This window comes from Canis lupus, chromosome 19, assembly GCF_003254725.2.
Source record: "Canis lupus dingo isolate Sandy chromosome 19, ASM325472v2, whole genome shotgun sequence".
Lineage (NCBI taxonomy): Eukaryota > Metazoa > Chordata > Mammalia > Carnivora > Canidae > Canis > Canis lupus.
The window spans coordinates 23,271,190-23,292,476 of NC_064261.1; the positions used below are offsets into that span (position 1 = coordinate 23,271,190).

Genomic DNA, 21,287 nt, shown 5'->3' on the forward strand with positions numbered 1-21,287 from the left:
CTAGTGTCTTCATGTCAACCGGAAATATTCCCATTAGCATTTCTTGTAAGGCAGGTCAACTATTAATGAACTCTCACAGCTTTTGTTTTCTAGAAGCATCTTAATTTCTCCTTTATTCTTCAAAGATAACTTTGCCAGATATAGAATCCTTGATTGAGAGTTTTGGTTTCTATCTTCTGGTTTCTGTGGTTTCTGCAGAGAATTTGGCTATTAATCTAAACTTGTACTTGATTCGTTGCTTCTCTTTTGCTACCTTCAAAATTCTGCCTTTGGTTTCAATAATTCAACTGTATGTCTTGGTGTGGATCTCTGAATTTATCTTGCTTTGAGTTCATTAAATTTCTTGCATGTGTAGATTCAACAGATTTGGGAAGCTTTTGGCCATCATTTCTTTAAATACTTTCTCTGCACTTTCTTCTCTTTCTAGGACTCCTATGATGCTTATGTGGGTACACTTGCTAGTGTCCCACTGGTCTCAGATTCTTCCATTTTCTTTCAGTTTCCCAGACTAGATAATTTCAACTGTCTTAGTCTTTAATTTTCTGATCCTTTTTTTCTATCTGCTCTTATCTGCCTTTGAATACTTTCAGTGAATGTTTCATATCATTTAGTGTACTTTTGAGCACTGGGATTTGGTTCCTTTTTATAATTTCTATCTTTTTAAAATATTTTTTTCATTTTGTTCTTATGTCCTTTTCCTGACTTCCATTAGTTCTCTGTCCATGGCTTCATTTAGTTCATTGAGCATATTAAATCAGTTGATTCAATGTCTTTAATAATTCCAATGTCTGGGGATCCCTGGGTGGCTCAGCGGTTCGGTGCCTGCCTTTGGCCCAGGGTACGATCCTGGAGTCCTGGGATCGAGTCCCGCATCGGGCTCCCGGCATGGAGCCTGCTTCTCCCTCTGTCTGTGTCTCTGCCTCTCTGTGTGTGTGTGTGTGTGTCTATCATAAATAAATAAATCTTTGAAAAAAATAATTCCAATGTCTGAGCTTCTTCAAGGAGAGTATCTGTCAAATTCGTTTGTTTTTCCTGTGACTGGCCATATTTTCCTATTTCCTTGTATGTTTTTAACTTTTCTTTTTAAAGAAATGGACATTTTGGGTATTATAATATGCTAACTTTGGAAATTGGATTCTCCCAGTCCTCAAGGATTGATGATTTTTGCTTACTGAAGCTGAATCCATCGGTTTGTGGTTTTCCCAAACTATTTTTGCAAAGTATGCATTCCTTGTGTGTGGTTCTTGAAGTTTCTGCCCCATTTTCTCTGTAGTCAAGCAATGACTGAGAACAATTTCCTTAAACATCTATCTCCAACAAGGGAAAAAAGAGGGTCCTATCTCTACAATTTCTGTTAGATGACACCAGGAAAAGCCATTGCTACTGAGGGCCAAAACCAATGCAGGTATCTGTGCCAGTTCCCCAGGCATAACTAGACCAGCTCAAATGCACAAATCCAAACATTTTGAAGACAAGATCCCCTCTGCCCACACTGGCATCAACCAGCTGTTTCAAGAATACAGGCTGCTGTTCCCACGGCCAAAATTGTGCCAAAATATGGGAGTAGTAGTGGGTTTATGAATGCCATTCACAAAAGATCAGAAGCCTCTCCCTTCATGCAGCACTATTCTGGTTATTGTGTCCAAATGTGTTCCAGAGTTCCAAAATAGTTTATTCCAATACCCTTTTCAGTTTAGTCATTGACTCAATGAGTGGCTGACCACAGATACATTTTAAAGTAATATCATTAGATGCATATATATTTAGGATTGTTAACATCTTCTTGATTGACTTTTATCATTATAGAATGTCCTTTCTTATCCTCTGGTAATATTCATTGTCTTAAAGTTCACGTTGTCTTATATTAACATAGCCCCATTAGTTTTCTTATGCTTGTGTGGTATATTTCTTAATTTCAAACTATTTCCATTTACTGTGCATCTCTTAGAAATTATTTTGTAGGGGCACCTGGATAGCTCAGTGGTTGAGTGTCTGCCTTCAGCTCAGGTTATGTTCCCAGGTCCTGGGATCAAGTCCCACATCAGGTTCCCTACACGGATCCTGCTTCTCCCTCTGCCTATGTCTCTGCCTCACACATTGAATGTTAAAACAGCTTTTTATTTTTATTATTTTTTGCTTTTCCTTCTTTCAGCACTTTAAAACATTATTTCACTGCCATTTTTTTCCTATTGAAAAGTCAGCTCTCACTATTGTTTTGTGTATCACATGTCTTGTTTTCCTGGCTACTTTTAAAAGATTGTCTTTATCTCTGGTTTTTAGTGTTTGACTAAGCTATGCCTAAGGTATGGCCTTTATATTTATCCTGTTTTGAGGGGAGTAGGGTGACTGTCTCCCTTCTTTGCTCTTCAATTTGGATAATTTCTATTAACCTGTCTTCAAGTTCACTGATCCTTTCTTTTGCAGTGTTTAATCTTTTTACAGAATTTTTGTTTTGTTTTGTTTTTGAGAGTGGGGCAAAAAGAGAGGAAGAAAATCTTAAGTAGGCTCCATGCCCAGCAGAGAATCTGACATGGGGCTCAATCTTGCAACCTTCAGACACTTAACTGGTTGAGCCATCCAGGCAACCTGGTAGTGTTTAATCATTTAAGCCCTTCCATGAAGTTAATTTTTTAAATTGTAGGTCTCCTCTAAAATTCCCCACATCATCCTTTGTATTTATCCTTTTCTATAGATACTTTAATGTATTTATAATTATTTTAAAATTTTTATTCAATGATATTAACATCTTATTTGTTGGTCTGTTTTTTTTTTCCCTTGGTTATATGTCATACATCCCTGTTTCTTCCACAACACAACTTCTCCAGAGTTGTAATTGCGTATGGACATTGCAGATATGTGTAGAGACCCTGAATTGCTGAGCTTTGTTTAGTAGGCCGTTAAGTTACCAGCAGATCACCTTGATTCTTGGCTTTGAGTGAGTCTGTTTTAGTTCTGCCCTTAGTCCTAGGGCCTAGACCTGAGTTCTGAGCTGTGGTTCTTATCTTAAGGCACAACCTACTAGGTTTTCAATGAAAAGCCCAAAATATTTACATCTCTCGACTTGGGACATAAATCCCAAACTTTCCCTCCCCAGCACCAGCCTCTGCTGAAATCTTAGTTGAGCTTGTCCAGCCTTTCAGGTGTTGTTTTCCGTTGGGCTCCCTGGAATCCCAACCAATTTATGTATAACCTAAGAGTCAGACAAGGATTTGAGGGGAGTATCAGGCAAACACAAGACTCTGTAGTTTCCTCCTTTCTGGGATTTCCTTCTTGAATTTCCAAGCTGTTCCAACAACCCTGAATTCTGACTTGCTTCCTGCTTCATGAGATTGTCACTTTTTGTTTTATTCCCTGTGAGCACATGAGGAATAGTCACTGAAAATAGATCCTATCCAGTGTCTTACTCTTCTTTCAGTAGATGAATCCCCTCTAGTTGACGTCCGTCTCTGATCACTTTCCTTACTTCCCAGTGCATTTCAAAAATGTGTATAATTATCAATAGGAGGGTTTGTCTGATACGACACTCTTGCCCTCACAGGAAGCCAGACTAGATAACATGTTTAAATAACATGTAAACACCTTATTTAAAATAAAATCCAGCTTCCTTTTATTTATTTCAGTAATGGTTACACAAGTGTGTTCACACTGAAAATCCATCAAAGTGTATGTTTGTGTACTTGGGTCTGTTATTTGCCAATAAAAAGTTCATTATGAGAAAAAGCCAACTTCATGTCAGTACCCAGTTAAAAACCACTCCAGCTTTCCTCTGGCCTTGGGATCAAACTCAGATCCTTGCCTCAGACTTCTCTCCTGGCTATAACTTCTAGGTTCACTTGCAGCTTCCTAAATGAGACACATTAGCTCCTGTTCTTCCCTCTATCCCCACCTCCCACATTCTATATGGATAACTTCTACTTACTCCTCAGGCTTCAATTTAAGCATCGTCTTGTAGAAGCTTGTCCTGGCCACCAAGTTAATCCATCCTTTCTTCCACCTTAGGTATCCTCTGTTGCCTTGTCACAGCCACCAGGTCCCACTCCCTGACCCCCACCTCAGCAAGAGCACTCGTTAAACTAGCTTGCAGTGTCCAATGAGCATCTGAGTGTCAGGAACCAGATCTTTAAGTCTAGCCCCAGAGTAGTTCAGAGAGTGTGCAAAATGTTCAAACTATGCCTTCTCGTTATGGTTAGCCTTCCCAGGGCAACTTGCCTACAAGATCCCACCTACGGCAGTTCCCCAAGGCTAGTGACCTTGAAGAGGTACAGATGCTACTGTGAGAATTCAGAGAATTGGAAACAAGTACACCTAGCTCCAACACCAGAGGAGACATTCCGATAAAGGTCTCCTTCCTGTCCAGCCCTGCTTCTTCTGTCAGATGAAAGGTTGGAACCTTAAATTCTGATAATTCAGTTCTTCCTAAACATAATAGCTGAATGACTGACCAGAACGTTTTGAAGAAGACAAGGAAAAGTTTATTGTGTTGAGCAGACCTTATTTTCATTACAGTACCAGGAAATTCATTCTCAGTTCACTTCAGGTGCAGAGGGCTCTGCAGACATTTAGAGCCTCAGCGCTTCTTCCCAAGCAAGGGGCAGCACCTGGACCAATGTTGCATTTGATGGAATAGATTACAGTAAAACAAAACAGTTATAAAGAAGGTTTTCTAATACATACTGTTCTTTAAAAATTCTAACATTTTTCATTTTTCTGTTTACCTTGTTATTACCAAGGATAAAATGGTACTTGATCATCTTTCTCTCAGATTGTTAACCTTAGATTTTTCTACTTTTATTTTGAAGAGGAATTATGCCACTTCTCTGGAAATCTAAATGGTGACAAGTAAGGCAATGCATAAGTTACAGATGGGTAAAGGCCTTAACTCATACCCTAACTTGTTTCCTCTTAAATCTCCACATTTGCCCTCTGCGTTGCTAGGTAATTTAAGACTCAGGAGATAGCCTCTTGCTTGCAAAATCATTATCAGTGAGTTTAAACTTAATGCACTAAAAAACAAAAAACAAACAACAATAAAAAACAACCTAAATGCACTACTTTTGGGGAGCATGCAGCTGCATGAAGCTGATTTTTAGTTTCTTCTTATAAACTTGTCAGCACCCAATGGCACCCTGAAAGGAGAGATCCACTACTCCATGCCCTGACACACTGTTACCTGGAAGTGTTGTTTCTGTATTAGACCAAGAGATCAAATACCAAATGAAAGAGAAAACTGGTATCCTCCAGATAGTTTGAAATATCGATTACAACCTGAGCTAACAAAGTCTCATTAGCTCGAGTTCAATCAGGTAATTAATTACCAAAGTCATGATTGAGACCTTCCACCACTACATCAAGGCAGGGAAAACATGAATTTAGGTAAAAAATGTTATCCCACCAAACTAGACATGATAGCTATATTTAACTCTTATCATCCCACAAAAGTATTTCCATAAAATCAAATATTTAAAAATTATTAAAATTACACAATGGAATCGATATTTAAATAAATTTGCACACAATGCACCTTCCATTTGTTGTTGCCAACAAACAGTTTCCATTAGGTGACTTTACCTAAACATTTCCATTTCCATGAAATCTGATGCCATAGCACTAACACTATATTCAGAAAAATGCACTAGAAATTTCCTTATAACTCTTGAGTTGAATTATTTCTTTCAATCATTCATGGCAATTTTAGAAAAGGACTGCTCTTAAGTACCTACATTTACTCCTAGGGGAAATGTGGGTAAGGGGAATCATTTTACTCATTGCTAGGAGGGTGGTGTCTGACTTGTTCCAAATTATGGCATCCTTCAAGTGTAACTCCCAGCTAAAGGAAATGGATTCCCTTCCTATTACCTGGGCCAGTCTCTTCTGAAAACTGTAATGCCACCTCTAGCTTTCAACTCTTTATCCGAGGACTGAGTCCCTGCAACCAGACAAAAGCTTTTCATTCAAGTGAAGCCTCAACACAGTCCATTATATGAGGACTTGAGGAAAGGAGAGTTCATTAAGCTCTATTCCTGGAAATGATTTGATAATCTTTGCTCTCCCACGAGCTGAGTTCATACAACACACAGGCGTATCATGAGGCATATGCATGTAGTAGGTAGGCAAACATCTGTACGTTTCCATTTGAAATGCCACATTTTGAGATTCTACACTTTATCGGCCTTAGGGAAAACTAATGTGTCATCATTCTCAATGTGTAAGGATTGAGTACAATTTTAAAATAAACATAGGCATGCCCCCACAGCTCCAGCAGCAGGCTGTGTGCATGGGTTTGATCTCAATCAAATACCACTACTCATAGAACATAAAAACACACTGCTGCGTGTCACTCTGACATGTAACATTATTTTACAGCACTCTGGCACTGATTCAGAAAGAAAATTTCCCATTATGGCATGATAAGAGAAAAAATTCCATTACATATAAATAAATGATGGTTAAAAATAATGCACTGTGAAGTTTCCAGAAGCTTGTGTGTTTCATTGCCATCCGCTCTTGCCTCTTGAAAAAAAAATCTTTTCAGTCACAATTTGTTTTCACACAGTAAAGACAATAGACAAAGCTGACCAAGACCAAATTTTAGTGGTATTATCACTTTCTAGGGCATCAGAGGTTCATCCTGAAAGATGCTGATGACACATGAACCAAGAGAAGGAAGGCAGGCCCTCGACTATTTCAGAAGTAAGCTGGATCTTACATATATAGATTCAGCTACTGGTAAAACTTCCGTTTAGGGTGGTGATGAATAAGGGCAGTGAGGACACACATACTACAGACAACAGATTTCACACTGTACTTTCCTCACATGGAATATGCACACGAGACCTGGTGGAAAGACATGAAGAAATGTCCATGTCCCATGGGAACCACCATTTAAAAAGCATACTCCAGTGACTAGTATTTCCTGCTCAGTCTCCCAGAAAATAAACTCAGAAAATGCACAACTCTGTTCACGATTATAGACTAAAGCTGCGGGAGCAGAAGCCTCTCTGAAGGCTTAATTAAATTGAAGACGAAGCTGAACAAATATTTTTTGCTCTGATTCTATCCCTTTAGCTATTCTGACCAGGTGAGCAGCAGGGCAGGGGGAACTCAAGCTACAGCCTTTGTCAACAGCAATGATTCTGAGGTATCTTTCAGTCTTGGATCAATTTACAGAAAAATCTTTTGAGCTCCCCTCGTCCCAATTTTTAATGTAATTATAAAAGCAAACTGAAAAGCTCCTTCAGGCTGAGAGACTCCTAAGCTAACTTTTGCTTATGTGTATATGGAAAAAATTCCTTGGTAGTTGTCACAAGACTTGATTTTTAAAAAAAGACTGCAAATCAATGTTCCCTGGCTTAGAAGAGTGAGGATTCTCCTATCCATTTGCAGCCCCTCCTCATATTTTTAAAAAGCAGGCAAAATATTGGAGACAACACCAGTTTGCCCTGGAAGAAAGTGCAGTCCCATGGGAGTACTCTTGCTGCTTGCTGTACTCTGCAGCCTGGGCAGATGGAGGGAAGGAACCCAGAGCCTCACACCCATGCAGCCCAACACCACACCAGAAGACTCTCTTGTGGGTGCCTCCCCACACTGTCTACTTACCAGGAGAGGCTTCTCCAGAAGGACTGTTCTGGGTTGCTAAAGCAAAGACACTAAAGGCAGGGACTAAAGGGCCAACACACCTTCAAGGTGTGATTTTGTGCAATCAGAAGAGGTGGCATACCGGCAATTTCAGCAAACCAAAGGCAACCCACAGGCTCAACTAAAAGGAATATAGAACAGTGTAGAGAAACAAATTAACATCTCTCCTGTTCAACATCTCTCCTGTTCTCAGCTCTGGGATTTCCTCACAGAGAAGTCAAGCCAGCTTTGCCTGGGTCTAAAAGAGACAATCCCTTCCCCAGGAAGCAGAGGGATGAATGATGCAATGACCTTTCTGAGGGAGCCCCGAGCCCTGCGAGATGGATCACCAGAGGGGCTCGCTATGGCTGTATCCAGTAAGGAAATCCATAACAGACTTTTTTTTCTTTTTTTTTTTTTAGAAAGTGGGAAGAAAAAGCAGACCTTCACAAATACAAAAATTGTTTACAAAACAATTATCTAAAAAGTTTACTGGGGTTGGGTGGGGATTAAGAATCATGTTTTCATTTCAAATTAGTCACATGGTACTGATGGTTTATAAAAGAGAATAGTCAATTTCTGTTTTCCTCATTTCCCCTCAGACACCCCAGAGTCTTCCTACTTCTGCTATGTTCCCCACCTTCACCCCAACCCACCCCATCCTGTCCCCAAATTAATCTGTCCCGAGCCAACTCCAAAGACACATGATTGTTGGTTGGGTTTCAATTAGACAATGAACTTAATGCTGGAGAAGAGAACAAAAGGACACAGGAGCACACTGGCATAAACCTCAAGGTGTGTGGACCTTGCACAAAGCTTCTGCCACACAGAAGCTTCTGCCACCACAGTGCAGGCTGCAGACTGAGCTCCACTGCCAGTAAACTGAGGTAAGGAAGAACATGGCTGCTCTGGCTGGTTGGCTTCCTGTGGTGGTACAGCATGTGTGTGCTCTTGGGTGTGGTCACCACAGGACTCATTTTCTTCCAGTTGCCTTTGCCATTTTCCCTTCTGGTCAGAAGACTGCTCTTTACAGAGTCTCAAAAGATCAGTCACTTGTCTTCCTATGAGGTACAAATCCAATAGAGGTTTAACTCTAAAAATCCAGAGCCCACTGGTATGCAGAAGTCAAAATCAAATGGTCAGAATCAAAAGGTGTGGCACACCTGCCCAGCCAGTTTATCAGCAGTTGTAGAGACAGATCAGAAAAAAACTAGCATTTAATATAAAAAGTGTTTTTCAAATGGTGTAATTTCCTATCCGCTTGTGAATGAAGATCATAACTCTTCTCGTTTCTGAGGTCCTATGGAAAAAGAGGACAATTGAAAATAAAATGGTTCAATCTTTAAGTTACAAAAATACAGACTGGATTTCTTTTCTGGTATTATAACCTATTAATTACAGCCCCACCTCCATTTTATCTCTCTTTTAAAATTTTTAGGAGCTCTGGTTTGGTGTATTATATTTTGAAAAAGAAATAAAGATCTTTTTTTTTTTTTTTTGATCTTTTTGTTTTTAAAAACACTGACACTACCTGCATACTCCTACTCCAGCAGAACTGTTTTCACAAATACAATATTTACTTCTGGTAAAAACGCGCATATTTTTAGTCAGGATTCTTCTTTCTTCACTTAACATGTAAACATTTTCCTAAGTAAAAGTGCAGCTCATATACTTTATAAAGTGCAGCTCTTGGATGTTTAAACTGTTTTTAATGCTTTTGGTTTATAAATAATATATTTCTCCATGTATATGACTTTTTTCTTGTGTGGACTTATTTCTTTAAGGTAAATTCTCAAGAAAGGAACTATCAAGGGAATAAACATGTTAATGGTTTCTGACAGCCAATTTATTATCTCCCTCCTTTTTTTAATAGAGGGCAAGAGGGGAGCTCACAGAGAGAGAGGGAGAGAATCTTAAGCAGACTCCATACCCAGCACAGAGCCTGACACTGGGCTCGATCTCACAACCCTGAGCCAAAATCAAGAGTCAGACACTTCACCAACTGAGCCACCCAGGTACCTTATTATTGCTTTTTAATAAGGGCTGTTCTAATATACAAAGCTCCAGCAAGGTAGACCCAGAGGAGTTTCTTCACCATCTCCGCAACAAAGGGCATTATCAGAAACAATATACATATTTTTTCAATGGAGTATATATTTTAATGACAGATTCCTTTAATGTGATTACTGTTTCTTCAACTTCACTTACTGTGTTCTTCTCTTATTTGAACAGTTTGTCTACATTCTTTATCTATGCATCGACAGAAATCCTTTAGGTTTCACTACTGAATTTTAATTATTTTTATGCTGAATATCCAGCCTCTCGGCCGTGATACTTAACATCATGGTACAGTCTTCAGGATGGTTGGGTGAATCACTCAAGATCCATGTTCTGTAATTGCTCTTTTAGAATTAGTTTTGAGCTGAATAAATGTTTAAAATCCAGATCTCAGCTTATTAATAGTTTACAAAAGGTCACTTTTGTATTCTAATGATTTTTGTCAACTGCATACCATTTGAGATGTATATAGCATAGGGAAAATATTACATGAACATTTAGTCCCCCTATTCTTAGCCTAAATTAAATAAAAACACTCTATCCTCCACCCTAATATGCTTCTTTGAAATAATATTTTTTTTCACATCAATATGTACTTTGTCTTGATCCTAAATGTATTTACTAGTGCCTGGAGAGATTTAATAAAAAGCCAAGGAATATGACAAGAGATCCCCAAAATAACACTGGGCTTGTCAGATAGAGGGAAGGACCTAGAACCTTATGCCTAAACAGGCCAACAACACACCAGAAGACTCCCTGCTTGTCTTATGTATCACAAAACTCATAGGCCTACCTAACAATAATCTCAATTAAAGCACCTTTTCTTGAGATGCCCGGGTGGCTCAGTGGTTGTGCATCTGCCTTTGGCTCAGGGTGTGATCCTGGGCCCCAGGATTGAGTTCCACAACAGGTTCTCCATGGGGAGCCTGCTTCTGCCTCTGCGTATGTCTCTGCCTCTCTCTCTCTGTATCTTTCATAAATAAATAAAATCTTTTAAAACAAAACCAAGTCAAAAAAAGCACCTTTTCTCAAAAACATAAATAAATAAATAAATAAATAAATAAATAAATAAATAAATAGGCAAAGAAAAGAGGACAGTGATTGTATTAATACAATCGATGTATTACAATGGTAATACATACCATTTAGAAGGCCAATTGAAAAAAGGAAAATAAAAATATATACTGGTTGACGTCAGGACAGAAGTGCTGAGATTCCTTTTATTCATTATTCTGTTTTTGCAATAAACACAAATCAGGAACGTAAATAAGTACTTCTCTAGGGCTGAAGGTTGGACCTACCTTCCCAGCGTGACTCTTGTGTTGTCTTCTCCTTGTCCAGCACTCCTGTCTCTTTCTCCCTCTGGAAACGGGTCTGTAGCTGCTTGATCTCCTGGTCGTAGTCCTGCCACTCTGGGACAATTCGAACAGCTGCTTCCAGCTTGGGCTCTTTGGTCATTGGATTATTACACTGTGAAAAACCAAATCGTATACTTCAACCAAGGTAAAGACAGGGCACATTATCCAGAATTCAAAGGTATGTCTGTTCCTGGGTTATAAATCCCAACTGAACAAAAAAGAATAACACTGAGGAATCAAATGACAGATGAGCAGAAGCAACATGGTCACATAAAGCTTCTACAAAGTTGTGGGAAGTGACAGGAAAGCAGGAAAAGAAAATTCTTGTAGTAAAATCACAAGGCACAGAGATAATCCATAAGAAAAGTAGTAACTTTGCTGATTTTAGTGAAAACAGCCCCATCAGACACTAGAGGACTTGGCTGCCTGCTGCAAGCAGCAGAAATCTATGTATGTTACTGTAAGACAAGCTGCAGTCCCCCAACTGTACAACCACAGAGAACACTAAGTAAGACTCTCTCTGTGTGTTAATAATGATCTAGTTGTAAATCACATTGGACTAGGACGCAGAAAAGAACCACAGAGAGCTTACCAAATCTATCGTTTTTGCCCTTTTCTTAGAGGCATCATCACACCACGTTTCACACCAAAGCCATTCTTGAGGGAGTGATTTAATTGGCACCTGATGGATCATGTTATTGGGCAAATCCTGTTTGGTAAAAAAGAAAATAAAACAACAATCTAAAGTTCTGGGAGAAATTTAAATCAATGAATAGCAAATTAGTGATGATAGTTGCTCATTACATATCACATACCAATCACAAATTTTTAGAACTGAAAGGGTCTACTAAAAACCTTAGAGAAGCTAAAATATTTGTGATGTTTTTTAAAACCACAAAGTTTAGAGGACTCAAACTACCTATGATAAGCACCTGAAAAATTTTAGCTTAAAATTCACAAATAACCTGCACCTAGACTTCCCTCCATGAGGACAATTCTAAGAAAAGGTACTACTGCCTCTTGAAAGTTAACTAAGCATAGAGCGTGGTTTTATACTTCACAGTTTTGCATAAAGGAAGCTCTGAATCCACCTTGTCACCTGGGGCTTGATCCCAAGTGGACGAAGCTCACATGTTTTTGAGTCAACTATATGCCTTGAAGCTTTGTTCTCAGTGTTCCATGGTCTTGTAACAAACAACCAATATGATCCAGAAATTCCACTTCTGGGTATATACAAAAAAGAATTGAAGCAGGGACTCAAACATATACTTGTATGCCAATGTTTACAAAAGCATTATTCACAATAGCAAAAAGCTGAAAATAAGCCAAATATCCATCAACAGATGAACAGATATACAAAATATGGGATATATATATATATATATATATATATATATAAAATATATAAAATGGAATATTCTTCCATCATAACGAGAAGGAAATTCTGATGCTATGACATGGATGAAACTTGAAAATAGGGACGTCTGGGTGACTCAACAGTTGAGCATCTGCCTTCGGCTCACGGCATGATCCCGGAGTCCCGGGATGGAGTCCCACATCAGGCTTCCTGCATAGACATAGAGCCTGCTTCTCCCTCTGCTTGTGTATCTGACTCTCTCTCTCTCTCTCTCTCTCTCTGTCTTTCATTCATTCATTCATTCATTCATAAATGAAAGAAAGAAAGAAAGAAAGAAAGAAAGAAAGAAAGAAAGAAAGAAAGAGAAAGAAAAAAGACAAACTTGAAAATAGTATACAAAGTGAAATAAGCAAATAAGCTAGGCACAAAAAGGAAAAATACTGTATGATTCTGAAAGTATCTAGAATAGGCAAATTCATACAGATACAAAATAGAATAGAGGTTGCCAGGGGCTGGGGGAAGGAAAGAAGGGAGAGTTATTCTTTAATGTTTACAGAGTTTCAGGATGAGATGATAAAAAGCTCTGGAGATGGTTAGCTGTAACAGTGTGAATGTACTTAATGCCACTAAACTGTATAGTTAAAAATTATTAAAATGGGAAATTTTATGTTACATGAATTATACCTAATAATGCAAGTACAATAGACACTAACAGACAAAAAGAAAAAGAAAAAAATTGTTACTAGTAAACTTACATTAAGGAAAATAAAATGATATTCTTTAGGCAGAAGGAAAATGATCCTATATGAAAGCCCAGAAATGCAGGAAAGAATGCAGAGTAACCATGTAAGCAATTCTAAAATGACCAAATGTCAAGGAAACTACTACCTATAAAACATGCGGAATGCAACCAAGTTTTGCTGAGGTAGCATCTGATCCTTTCAAATGTATATATTAGAAAAGACTAAAAGTTATGAACTAAACACCTATCTCAAGAAATTAGGGAAAAAAATCAAATTAAATAAAAGAAAGAGGTAAGAACAATAAAGAACAATCAGTGAAATAGAAAAGAAACATAGGATGGAACACATTAAAAGATGCTTCTTTAATTCTTGGCGAGGTGATAAAGGAAAAAAAAGCACAATAAACAATGTCAGGAATTTTTAAAAGAGAAAGAGAAGACACTAGTATAGATGCTATGGACTTTAAAATGATAACTGGAGTAACGGAAGCATTCTGGCTCTGGATATACATTTTCTGATGTGTATCATCAGAAAATTAATTACACAGTGCACTTAAAATCTGAGCATTTCACTATATATAAATTATATTGTTTTTTAAAATGAAAGGATAGTAAAAGCAATTTCATGACAATATGTTAAGGAAATTTAGAAACCACTTAACAAAAACAGTGATAAAAGAAATAACAGAAAATGTCAACAGTCCCATAACTATTAAAGAAACTGGAATCATAATTTAAACACAAAGAAATTAGAGGCTTCACTAGTGAATTCGACCAAGCATTTAAGAAAGAAATAAGGCCAACCTTATACAAACCAATTACAGGTAAATGAAAACAAAAACAAAAACAAAATCCAACTCATTTCATTAAGTCTCAATACCAAAATCTGATAGAGATATTATAAGCCAATGTCACATAAAAACATAAATGCAAAATTCTTAAATAAATACTTACCCCCAGAATCCAGGGCTATATAAAAAATTATAAATCATGATCAAGTTTGATTATATAATTCAGAAATTATATTTAGGTATAAAATTAACTCTATTTATAATAAAAGAGAAAAGCATATCGCAGATGTCAAAAACAAAATTTAACACAAAAGATTTTTTTTTTAAAGTAGCAAACCAACACTAAAAAGAACTTCCTCAATGTGAATAATGGGTATCTATAAAACATCTACAACAAACATTATACTTAGTGGTGAAATGCTGAATGCTTTCATCATTTTGAGTCAAGAATGCCCACTATCAACATTTCTATTCAACATTATAGAAGTCCCAATAAATAGTGAAAGCGAGAAAAAAAAAAGTTTTTGTAACATAAGATTGGAAAAGAAAAAGTAAAACAGCCATTATCTGTAGATGATACACTTATATATATAGAAAAGACAAAAGTATATAAGATTAGCAGGGTAGCTGAATACAACAATGAACAAAAATCAACTGCAATTCTAGACACCAGTAACAAATAGAAACAAAAGCAGACTGTTGAGCACATGTTCCAACATACACCCAGAGACTGATGGCAAAGAATGCAAATCTTAGTGGTTCTGAACACTTAAGGAAATCTCCGTTCAATTTTAGCTGACTACTAAGCTAATCAAGCAAACCAAAAATGCAGTCTTCACAGAAATGGTTTAGAACTCCAAAAACAACTACTACTACAATAAGCAGCAACAAACTCTGGGGGAAGGGGAAAGTCTGATTTCCAGAGCTGCCACACTATATTACTTGAAATGTTCGGTTTTCAACAAAAATGAAGAGACTTACAAAATACCAAATATATAAAACCCATATACAGGGGTAAAAAACAATCAATAGAAACTATACTTTTGGTGGCCTAGACATTGGATTTAGAACACAAGGACTTTATCAGGTATCTTAAATATGTTCAAACAGGACAAAAGAAACCATGTCTAATAGAACTAAAGGAAAATATGAGAATGATGTTTCAAAAATTAGATAATAAAGAGATACAAATTATACAAAAGAACCAAACAGGAAATACACTGTTGAAAAACACAATAATTTAAATGAAAATTCGCTAGATGGGTTTAACCACAGATTTGAGCAGCATAAAAAATAATCAGTCAACTGAAGATAAATCAATTGAGATTATTCAGTCTTGAGATTATCCAGAAGCAGAGAGAAGAATGAAGAAAACTAAACAGAGCCTCAGAGAACTGTGGAAAACCATCAAATAAATACATGAACACACACAATGGCAGTCCCAAGAGGAGAGAGAAAGAGGTAGAAATAATACTTAAAGAAACAGAATGTTCCCAATTTGGTGAAAAATCTTAATCTACACAAGCTCAATGAATTTCAAGCAGGATAAATTCAAAAGAGATCCAACCTAGCTATATCATAATTAAACCATCAAAAGAAAAGACTAGAGATAGTGACTTGTCAGGTAAGGGATTCTCAAGATTAATGCTAACTTCTCATCACAAAATACAGAGGCCAAGAATTTGTGGAACAATAGATTCAAAGAAAAACAGGAGAAGGGAGGAAAAAAAAGCTGTCAGGCAAGAATTTTATATCTAGCAAAATTATTCATCAAAAAACAATGAAGGAGAAAATTATACATTCTTCAAGAGTTTGTAGCTCCAGGGCTATCCTATCAGACAGATTATAGGGAGTCTTCTGGCTGAAACGGAAGGGCACTAGACAGTAGTTCAAATCCACGTGAAAAAATAAAAAGCAGCAGTAAAGGTATGTAGGTAAATATAAAAGATAATATCAATGTACTTCTTATGAAGAGTTCCTCCCCCCCCCCAGTTTAAAAACAATTCCAAACAGTAATAATTATAAATCTGTGTTGGTGAGCATATGATGTATAAACATACAAATTGTATGATAATAAAAGTATGGGGAGGAGGGAACACAGCTATTTAGGAACAAAGTTTTTGAATACTACTGAAATTAAGTAGTTAGTAACTCAAACTAAATTATCATAAGTGGACAGCCCCGGTGGCCCAGCGGTTTAGCACCGCCTTCAGCCTGGGGTGTGATCCTGGAGACCCAGGATCAAGTCCTGCATCGGGCTCCCTGCATGTAGCCTGCTTCTCCCTCTGCCTGTGTCTCTGCGTCTCTCTCTCTCTCTCTCTCTCTCTGTGTCTATCATGAATAAATAAATAAAATCTTTAAAAACTGTCATAAGTTAAAGGTGTTAATGATAGTCAAGACAACCACTGAGAAAATAACTCAAAAATACATAGCAAAGGTAACAAGGAAATTTAAATGGCAGATGTAAATTCTACTTCACTAATGATTATATTAAATATAAACATAAAAAACTCTCCAAATGAAAGTCACATAGGATAATGATTCACATATACCAAATTAACAGACTGACAATAAATACTGGTCAAAACATGAGCAATAGGAATTCTTACATGGCTAGTGGGAGCATAAATTACAACTACTCTGGAAAACTGTTTAGGATCATCTAATAAAGAAAAATACACTAATCTGATGACTTGGTAATTCCATGTGTTGCTGTACACACAACTGAAATGTACATGTGCATCAAGACAGTTGCATGAATGATCACAGCAGCATTATCCATGGAAGACAAAAAATGGAAAACAACCCAAATGTTGGATAAACAAAGCAATGTACCACTACACACAACAAAATGGATGGATTGTACAGACATAATGTTGAACAAAAGAAATTAGCTCAGAAGAGTACATATTTTAAGATACTGAGGTAGGGAGGAAAAAACCATTCAAAACCAATCTATAGTATTTAAGGATACATGTTAAAGCAGTAATTTAGAAATAAAGCATTGAGGTGATTACCACAAAAGTCAGGATGCTGGACACCTTTGTTAGAGAAGAAGGGTGGCTGCTGGGATGCTAGCAATGTTCTATTTTCTTTTCTTTTTTCTTTTTTTTTTTCTTGTTTTGCAATGTTCTATTTCTTGAACTGGATGGTGGCATATAGGCATTTCCACAAAGAAATTAATGCATGTGAATATGTACATATTGGTATATTTTTGTTTTGTATGCTTTCTTTCATAGATGCTATATATCACAATAAAGGCTTTAACATGTTTAAAGCAGACTTATGCAAAACAAAATATGTGAAACTAGGTATCTAAAACAAACTATAAACTCACTTCTGAAAAATATTTAGCTAATACACTGATTTGGCTAAACTTAAGAAAACCCATGGTTTTTGACATAGAAAAAAGGGAAATTGAAATTGTGAGACTAGATACAGTGAATCCTTGCTAAATAGCTCCTAAAGAGAAACAAATTGCTCCTAGCAGGCAGAGAAACAAATTTATCAGATTACCGTGGGTACAAAATTTAAAAATATGCTAATGATTTGAAGAGGCTGCATCATCCTTCTATCTCCCTTCCAAACCAACATCTATGACATCTATGACTATGACATTTTTCAGGAGAGATAAAAATGTCACACACGCACACACTGCACAATTCCTTTCCACGAAGAAACAAAACACTGTCCTAACAGAGGAGAGAACAGAGAGGAAAATAATTCCTGACACAATACTGCATACCCATCACTGAAAGTGTTAACCAAAAAAATAGCCACTTACTTGATCAAGATTTGAGAGGCTGTTAGGATCCTGACTCAGACCTTGGTACTGTCCCCTGAGTCTGTCACCAGCAGCTATTTTCCTAAACTTCTTCAGATCCACGACATACAGTGCACTGGATAGAGAAGAACTACTTGTTATAACCATGGATTGTGGCACCAAAAGTAACCTCACTAAATAACAGTCACCAGGTAAACATCCTGGCCTCTCTTTGAAAAGTGAACTATGGCCTCATGGTACAGCTCAGGGTCAGTACGTGCCTCTTCAAAGATGCTCAGGAAATTATTGCAAAATCCATATTCTGCCATCACAAGCTCACTTTGTCACTCCTCCTTATTCAACTATCTTCCTTACTTAGCTGCCTTAAATCTCTGACAAAAGACAACTTCTATGAAATGTCAGCAAATAAAGTAATAAAAGCTAATCATCAAAGATACCCTGATGTCTTAAATGTTGCAGGAAAAAATCCCCACAGTGTTATGGATCTTCTGGACCAAGAACATAACTAAGGATAAATCACCAAACCTCAGAGATAAATATCTCTGTAAATGCTACTACCTACACATCCCCTGACCTTCCAGATCTTCCAAACCACATCCAGCCCAGAGCAGATAATGTAACATTACACAGTCCGTTCTAGCAGTTCTACTTCTAGGATTCTGTCCTACAGATATGTCTGAAATATACTAAGTGATGTACCTAATTATTCACTGCAACAACATATGTCACAGCAAAAGATCATAAAAAAACATCTATCTACTGGAATAATATGTAGATGTAAAGGAAGGTCTCTCTCAACTCACTGACATAAGATTTAATAGAGATATTAAATAAAACAAGGCACAAAACTGTAAATATGATGGTATTATTTTGTGTAAAAAAGAAGTCTAGTTGTTTATGTAAGAACTAAGTTCTGGGAGGATATATATAAATTAATAGAAGAGGTTATCTGTTATAGAAGTGGGAACTGACTAGAAGACAGGACTGGGAAGATTCTTTTTCATGACATATTTTTTATAATTTTTATTTCTGAACCATATTAATTTATTACCTACTCACAATTTCTAATATGCAAAATAAATTTTTTAAGAAAAGAAAATCAAATAGCTTTAGGAATATAGCTTTTTCAATACCTGATATGATACTTTCGCCCAGCCAAATGACTGGCCCAGTACCCTGATTTCCAGAACCTGTAGCCATCCATTTCTTTCCGGCTATCACAGAAGGGAGTATAGCCATAAGGAGCACCATCCAAGTTGAAATCTCTTAACTCTTTCAGATCTGTTCGTACAATCTGGAGAAAAGAAGATCCCAAGTCATTTGGGTTGTTTTGTTTTGTTTTGTTTTGAGTGTTTTAGAGGAAGAAAAGGAGAGGGAGAAGGTAAGAGAGAGAAAAGGGGTAAGGGTAAAGGGCAAAGGGAGAGAGAGAAACAGAGAAAGCAAGAGAGAGAGATACAAAGGGCGAGGGAAAGGAAGAGAGAGACTCTTCAACAGGCTTCCCACCCAGCACAGAGACCAACACAGGGCTCCATCTCAGGACCATGAGAGCATTACCTGAGCCAAAATCAAGAGTCAGACACTTAACAAACTGAGACATGTAGATGCCCCACAAGTCATTTGTTAAACAGCCATAAAGACAGCAGTTTCTTTAAAATACAGACTACCGGGATCCCTGGGTGGCTCAGCGGTTTAGCGCCTGCCTTTGGCCCAGGGTGTGATCCTGGAGTCCCGGGATCGAGTCCTGCATCGGGCTCCCTGCGTGGAGCCTGCTTCTCCCTCTGCCTGTGTCTCTGCCTCTCTCTCCCTGTGTCTCTCATGAATAAATAAATAAAATCTTTAAAAAAAAAAATACAGACTACCTCACTGAGACATTACAGAGGGTAGCTCTGAGGTTAATAGCACAGGGTCTATGGGTAGACTCAGTCTAAACCCAGATTCTTATACTGATTAGCTGACTGCCATCACTAACATGTAAGATATTTTGTCTGGTGCCTGGCACACAGTATTCTAAGTATTCAAAAAGACAGAAATAAAACAAATTTACACTACTTAGCCTCTCTATGACTGAGTTTCCTCATCTGTAAAATGGAGACCCCACAGGATTACATTAATCAATTTATGGACAAATGTGGAAAGATGTCTGGCACATATCAAGTACTCAATAAAGAGTAAGTGTGCTTATATCAGAATCCAGAAAGCATGCTTCAGGTCTAGCCAGTTGTGATACTATGAGCCAGATGAGGCAAGTAATTCCAAAGAGGTAGATGAAGTTTCTGGCCATATGGCTTTTACACATATTATATATCACTTCCATTCAGATGATTACCTCAGATTTCAGCCAGATCAGGGTAAGGGGGAAGTCTGTGAAGGAGAACTATAATCACACTTTTTGAGTTTGTATGTTTTAAAACCAAAGTGTGTTCCTTTTAGGTCAAATCTTGACACGGGGAAGAATAGCTGAAGACTTCCAAATTATCAAGGCCAAGCATCTATCAACTAGAGCTTCCCCTCTCTTAACCATGTCAACAACTCCTAGCTTTTGGGTAAAAAATTGGAGATAATTGCAAGCACTGTTAAACCTCAATCTTCCAGTTTTTAGTTTTAGTTTAGTTTTTAGTTAAAGTAAGAAACAAAACTGCATACATGATGTAATCACAACTGTGCAAAAGAGGCATTAAAAAAAAGATGAAAAGGAGATAGATCAAATGCAAACTTTAAAGGTGATCACATTTGGGTGTCACTTTCCATATATCCTAAAATAATGTATCATAAGCATGTATTTTTCTGTAACTAGAAAAACAGGGGCACCTGCGTGGCTCAGGGGTTGAGCCTCTGCCTTTGGCTCAGGTCGTGGTCCTGGGGTCCTGGGATCAAGTCCCACATCAGGCTCCCCAGAGGGAGCCTGCCTCTCCCTCTGCCTGTGTCTCTGCCTCTCTCTTTCTGTGTCTCTTGTAAATAAATAAAATCTTAAACAAAGAAAAAATCATTTAAAAAATGAAAAGGAAGTCTAATGCCCTTAATGCAAGCTGTTTAAATCTGGCTTGTAAGAGAGCTTACCTGATCAGCATCCACAAACAGGAATTTGTCAACAACTAGTGGGAAGAGCACATCCAGGAAGAGGATCTTATAACCCCAGATGATGCGCTGTTTCTCAGTCTGTTGATGAAGCCACCGGGGCCATTTGTACTGAACAAGTTCATATTGGAAATTGTATTCATTTGCCATATAAGGTATGAACTCCTATTTTTGGACATAGGAAACAACAAACCACCATTTATTTTGATGAAGAAAATCAACTGTATAATGTAAATCAGTCATCATGATTATGGTACAAGTAAAACACATTTACCATAAGAGCAGTCTAATACAGAAATCTGACCCTGACTTACCTACGACTACATAAAAGAATACAGAATAATGTGCCAAACCCCCATTTCTTTATGACTTCTGATTACCACATGAAATGACAAATCTTTCAATGAAGGGCTTTTGTGTTTATATGTGTGTTTTATGGGAAAAAACTGTCAAAACATGATTTCAGTAAAACATTGTTTGGGATTGATTTAAAGCCTTTCTCATACCT

General features: G+C 37.4%; 1 protein-coding gene across 3 annotated transcripts in view; it reads right to left on the reverse strand.

Annotated features, from left to right (window-relative positions):
- Nucleotides 1–4,449: 4,449 nt before the first annotated feature.
- UGGT1 (UDP-glucose glycoprotein glucosyltransferase 1) overlaps nt 4,450–21,287 on the reverse strand; it is a 123,180-nt gene continuing 106,342 nt past the window's right edge. For 2 of the 3 annotated variants that reach the window (XM_035702386.1, XM_025436005.2), the window contains 6 exons: nt 20,762–20,944; nt 18,838–18,998; nt 17,705–17,819; nt 11,623–11,739; nt 10,974–11,142; nt 4,450–8,914 (listed from right to left, as the gene is read on the reverse strand). In XM_035702386.1, the coding sequence (XP_035558279.1) occupies nt 8,889–8,914; nt 10,974–11,142; nt 11,623–11,739; nt 17,705–17,819; nt 18,838–18,998; nt 20,762–20,944 (771 nt within the window). In that variant the 3' untranslated portion in view covers nt 4,450–8,888. Of the gene's footprint in view, nt 8,915–10,973; nt 11,143–11,622; nt 11,740–17,704; nt 17,820–18,837; nt 18,999–20,761; nt 20,945–21,287 lie in introns of those variants that run through there. The other variant, XR_004807140.2, reaches the window with a different exon arrangement.